Source organism: Echinops telfairi, unplaced genomic scaffold (genome assembly GCF_000313985.2).
Source record: "Echinops telfairi isolate 266 unplaced genomic scaffold, ASM31398v2 ScPeMD7_8;HRSCAF=38, whole genome shotgun sequence".
NCBI classification, from domain to species: domain Eukaryota; kingdom Metazoa; phylum Chordata; class Mammalia; order Afrosoricida; family Tenrecidae; genus Echinops; species Echinops telfairi.
This window is the reverse complement of record NW_022103905.1, coordinates 20445302-20451077: the sequence shown is the minus strand read 5'-3', so window position 1 is coordinate 20451077 and position 5776 is coordinate 20445302. Positions and strand designations below refer to the sequence as shown.

General features: G+C 45.9%; 1 protein-coding gene across 1 annotated transcript in view; it reads left to right on the top strand.

The window, feature by feature from the left end:
- LOC101647014 (vacuolar protein sorting-associated protein 13C) overlaps nt 1-3295 on the top strand; it is a gene marked incomplete at its 5' end in the record, with an annotated part of 60461 nt that extends 57166 nt beyond the window's left edge. The window contains 2 exons of the mRNA XM_013006353.3: nt 777-860; nt 1137-3295. Of these exons, the coding sequence (XP_012861807.3) occupies nt 777-860; nt 1137-1238 (186 nt within the window). The remainder of the gene's footprint in view (nt 1-776; nt 861-1136) is intronic.
- Nucleotides 3296-5776: the final 2481 nt, after the last annotated feature.

Sequence of the window (5776 nt, the reverse complement as noted above, 5' to 3'; positions counted from 1 at the left end):
GTGTTGTGAGACAAAGCGTGGGCCAGTTGCTGAATGGAAACGGGGATCACGTGTAGCACTGCAAACAGTGTTGTGAGACAAAGCGTGGACCAGTTGCTGAATGGAAACGGGGATCACGTGTAGCATTGCAAACAGTGCTGTGAGACAAAGCGTGGGCCAGTCACTGAACGGAAACGGGGATCACGTGTAGCACTGCAAACAGTGCTGTGAGACAAAGCGTGGGCCAGTTGCTGAACGGAACCCAGTTTGCGTGGTAAACTCTATCCGAATCACGATCAAAGTGGGGGGGGGGGGTTTCTTAAAAGGGTGTCTTGGTGTAGGAAGCGCAGTCTTCCGATCAGGAAAGATGACATCACTGCATAGGGCCACATTTCCTCGGCTCTCACCATCCTCTCGCCCGAGTGGTGAGAATTGACTCTGTATTTTGCATTACGTAAGAATTTCCTCTCTCAGCCAAGGAAATGAAGGAAGGATTGTTTGATTCGTCAAATGGATGAGCTATCAAGTGGCATCTCTGTAGGCATTTATCATAATGGGCAGAAAGCCATTATTTTATACAGAGAGATGTGTACTCATCCAATTTCATAAATTCTAGCAAGTCACATATGGAACCGTTACCTTGTACCAAAATGATTTCTTTGGCATCATTTCTGCATATGTGTGTTTGGTTCGTCTACTGGTTGTGGAATAGAATTGCCATTTAAGCATCTAATTAAAGGTTGTGATTTCACACTTTCTAAGAATCATTCCATTTGTCATCCTTGCTCTCAAAACAGGATCAGAGCGTGTTCCACAGAAAGGACGGTGCCGGTCAAAGCTGTCTCCGGAAGGTCCATCTGCGGGACAGCGCCACAGCCAAGGTACCCAGCTTGCCTTTCCCACTCCTTGCCCTCTGAAACAGAATGAGTCTGTTCAGGTCACCGTACTGCTGTTTCTCTCCCACGCCCTCCACGATGACTGTCGACATAGGAGCTTAAACGCAGAGGCAGGAGGGTTTTACTTGGCGTTCAACGGATGACTGCCTCTGCGTGGAGTCCCAACAAGCATATTCTGCAAATGCTTGCTGTCGTACCTCTCTCCCCCACCAGATGAGCTTGTTTCCTCTCAGCGTTGTTAACAATGACCTTCTTTTACAGAGAGCGCATAATGCCATTGAAGATGCGCAGTCCAGGAGACACCAGAAAATGCTAGTGAAGCAGTCATCCCTGAAGCTTCTACGGCCCCAGCTACCATACTAGTCCCTGCTCCCAGTGCACGTGAGCGGCTGCCACGGGAGAGCCTGCCCTCCGCCTTGCCTGTCCATCACTTGTTTATCTTGCGAAAGGGAGTTTTTCCTCTTTACTCCTACACTGTCACCTGAATGGGCCAGGCTTGCAAAGAGATGCGACTCCATATTCAGAGTGAGGTTCTCGTGGATGTTAACATTGTAAAGCCAGGCGCAGTGGGCCTCACTGATGGTGAAAGAGGAGCTGAGCTCACCTTTGCTCTCTGAGGGCTTTTACCAGTGGACAAATAGTGGACGGTGTGACACTGTTGTTTAGGGTAGTTTGTTCAATAATTGAATGGAGGTCACATTTTGTAAAGCTGGTACTTGACTGAAGAAAAGCCCCAAAGGAAGAAAGGACGTTTCCCATTTTATCTTCATGAAAACATTGTTTTTCTTGTAATTAAAACGTCTTAATTGGTACTTAGTTTTCCTCTTTGCATTATAATATAAAGATTTATAGACCAATCAAACATTAAGATATTCTATAATATATGTAATATAGCATTCACAAAATGTTGAAGATTATTTACATGTTCTTTCAAGATGAACTTGCATGGCATGATTATAATTTGCTGATACATTAAAATATTGCACTTTAAGTTTTTCAAGACTCAGAAATAATGAAAAATTCAATAGTACCATAGTCCCAGATACTGGCTTCCTAAAAGCTAAAAGACTTTAATGCTTATCTAGGGCTGTATCTTAAATACTTATTACCAAGCACCCGCCAATGAGCTGATTCTGACTCATAGACCCTGTAGTTCAGAGCTGCCCCTCTGGATTGTTGAGGCCGTCTCTCTACAGGAGCAGAAGGTCGAATCTTTCTACAGAGCAGTGGCTGGTGGTGTCACTGTTGAGCTTTGGGGCTAGCAGGTCAGCCCGTAACCCAGTGTGCAGTCAGGGCTCCTCCAGGTGCTCGGGAGGAGGACTGGAAATCTGGCTGCTCTGTAGGTAAGTTACACAGGCCTGTGTGGTCACACTGGGAGATGTGTTCTTTGAACGAGCTGGCCTAGGAGAATTGGTTCAGTAAGGCAGGCAGTATTTTTTTTGTCCTTTCTACATCCCACTTCTGTTCATCAGAATTACAAAAAGCAAAATCAAACCGACTCAATTCTGATTCATAGTGACCCTGTAGGACCGAGTAGAACTGCCATCAGTCTCCAGAAGCAGAATTACCACTCCTGTGAAGTGGCTGGTGACTTTGAACCACTGTCCTTTTGGTGAGCAGCCCACATTCTTACCCACTGTGCTTCTTGGTCAAAAATACAGTCTGTTAAAGCGCTTAAGAAGATTGCAAAGGGCTCCGTTTCCTTGGATGAACCTGCATATGGGTTGAGGATGGCATGGGCTATTGAATCACTGAGGGCTGTCGAATCAAGTGAGCGCGTGGACACCCTGGGTTTGCTCGCTTTTTGTCGAGGTGAGGTAGTTCTGTTTTTATTTGTTGTTTTTTTATGACTACCACATTTTTTGGTAGTGCTATTTAATGTGTGATCTAAGTGGAAAGCAATACCTAATGTGTCCTGGATGGTTGATCTCTGTTGCAGTTCTTTTTCTTTTTTTTTCCCTGTGAAAGAAAGTATACTTAACCCTTTTCACAGACTCGTTAAGGCAGTGGCCAATTGTCACTTATTAAAGGGATCATTATAAACAGAATTTCATCGCAAATGTGCTAGTATTTTGTGTTTTTAAGATGGACATAAACAGAATTTGAGTTAACTATTTTTCATATGTACCATAGTTCTTAACAGTGCCCTATGTATCTTGGGACATTATATTGCACTAATCATCTGCTAAAGAAAATGCACATGCAAAATATCAAACTAAGGCATATCATTATATAGAAATGTATAAACGTATTATCTTAGAAATACTTTCTAATATCTTATATGATTTAATCCCCTGAGACAGAAGCAATCCTTCTGTGTAGGGTTCTGTGTAATAGTGTTCTGTTGTGTTTTTAAAAGTGCTTTCAGAGTCAATTCCATGCAAACTGAGAGAAATAAAATACTTGGTGCATTGTTTAAAGGTGCGGAAACTTGGTGGGTTTGTGTTAAGTATTCTAGTGATGTTTGCTGTCTCCCCTCTGGTAACTGTGCGGCAGGGAGAAGTTTGGGGACTCTCTGAGGAAGGCTTGGCAGCATGCTGCTCTGGTGCAGCTGTATTCTGGTGGCACGGAGGCCTTTTCCCACCTGGAGGTGCTGCCGCAGACCTCCAGCACTGGCAGAATACAGAGGAGGGGACTGGCCCGGGCCCCAGCGGCTGTACCTAACACCCAGCCTGCTTTTGTCCTGGGACCGTGCAGCGACCAGTGACGGGGTTTGGCAGCGATACTGAGGCTGGCCCTGGGAAGACCTTAGACTCAGAACTGCTGTGAAGGCTGCCTGGCGGCGCTCTGCAGACAGCTGCCTGCACTCTTTCTTGTCCTCGCACCTTGGCTGCCTCGCCCTCGGTCTCCCTGCACTGCTCTTCCCTGGAAGACTTGCACAATTCCTTCACAGGTTCCCTCCCACAGGCATTGCCCCAGTTTGTCTTGTCGTCTCTCGCAAGCCCACGCTTCATCAGGGGAGAAGTGGGAATGGCGGTTCCTAACCTGGGTCGTAACCACAGCACCGGATCACATCTCAGGCTGAGTGGGTTCCTTCTGTGGCCACGTAGGGGCCTCAAAGCAAACAGCTGATACGGGAGGGAGTGCACACTGAAGACCCAAGAGAAGAATCAGAGCCAGGGTGGACTCCTGCTAGAGAGGTGCTGCAGGACTAGTGTCGCCGTGAGTGCCAAAAGAGATGGACGCCATCTTCTCGGTTGGTTTGAACTCCTAATACATTACTTGGGTGCTGCCCATACAGCTATGGAAGCCATAGTGGCAGACACATTGTGTACATCTATGTCTTGGGCTACAGTCTGAAAGGTCCACAGTTCGAAACCCCCACAGGAGAAAGACGGAGCTTTCTACTCCCATACAGAGCGGCAGTCTGGAAGGGTTGCTGGGAGTTGGCATTGACTCAGTGGCAGTGAGTGTGTGGTTTGTGTACAGCCACAGGGTCCCTCGTGGCACAGTGGTGAAAGTGCTTGGCTGTTCAGTAAAGGTCAGCAATTTGAACCCACCAGCCTTTGGGCAGGAGAATGAGGAAACTGCTTCCAGAAGATCCACGGATTTGGAAACCTCCAGAGAAGTTCTCCTCGGCCTATGGGGGCCCCAGGAGTAACAATCAATACAAAGGCAGCAGGTTTGGGTTATATCTTTTTACAACACTAGACCTGAAAATGAATGTTCAGGACTTGCAAGAATCAACCATTAAAGTGCTCTACACTTGTCAGCACTGGTTAAAATAGAGAATGGCAAAGACTGACGGAATTCGAAGACCCATAATTTAATTGGGGAGAAAAAGGGACAATTCTTAAAGAATACAGATGACTTCCGTCCAATCGCCTGTCACAAATCCTTGAGCAACAAGCCCTTTTGGTGGGGACTCACCACCTGAGTGGCCACTCGTACTGAGGAAACTTGCTTTTGTTTTTACACACAATTCCTTACACACAGTTCAGGAGTCAATTATAGATACGCAAACTGAGAAGAAATAAAATATTTGGTGCATTGTATACTGGTGTAAAAATTCCAAAAACCAAAAAGGCTTTCTAAGTTTGAAGCAAAGACATTTGGCAGCAAACTAAACTGACATAAGTCGAATTTGTATGGAGTCCGTGAACGAATTCTCCGTACTATGAGTGAGTTTGGCTGTTAGAAGTGTAGCATGCTGGATGATTGGATGCTTCTGTGGACTTGGCTGGAGAAAGTAAGCTTTATGGTGTATTAACCATATTAACCATGTCAACTCACCAAGTGCATTGCCACCGAGCCCGTTCCAGCTCACAGCCACCCTGCAGAGCAGTTGCCCTGCCCCTCTGGGACTTGTTCCTAGGACTCAACGCTATATGGGACCAGGCAGCCATTCTTTCTCCTGTAGGGCAACTGGTAGGTAGCCGCCCGCCTGCCCTGCCCCCAGGGCTCCGTCAACCATCTTACCTTCCTAAAATTTGAAAAAGTTCCGTTTTCTGAAAGCCATTTGGCCCCAAAGAGATTGAGGACCCTATACACCCACAAAACTCTCCTTAAATTGGCTTCAGAATTTTAGGAAAATTTTCAGTTACGAGCAACTGAGGAATATAGCTGAGGAAGCAGCACTCCTCGGCAGCTTAAATTTACCAAGAGGCTGTCTTTCTTCTTCAGAGCAGGCCAGTGTTCTGTCTCACAGCTGTGCTGGGGAGTTGTTTGGATAAAGCGTTTGAAGTAATTGATGCTGACATATATGAGACTGAGGTGTTGTTACACAATTGTGCACTATAAAGATTTATGACAACCCTGGGGAAAGTATGTAACAAAAGGACCTCATCACGATTTCTATCCTCCCTGCATATTAATTAAATACATGTCACCTGCTAGCTAACATGCTTACTACTGGGTATGGAGTGGGAAATAATTAGGGTAGTAAGGAAATAGACCAACTT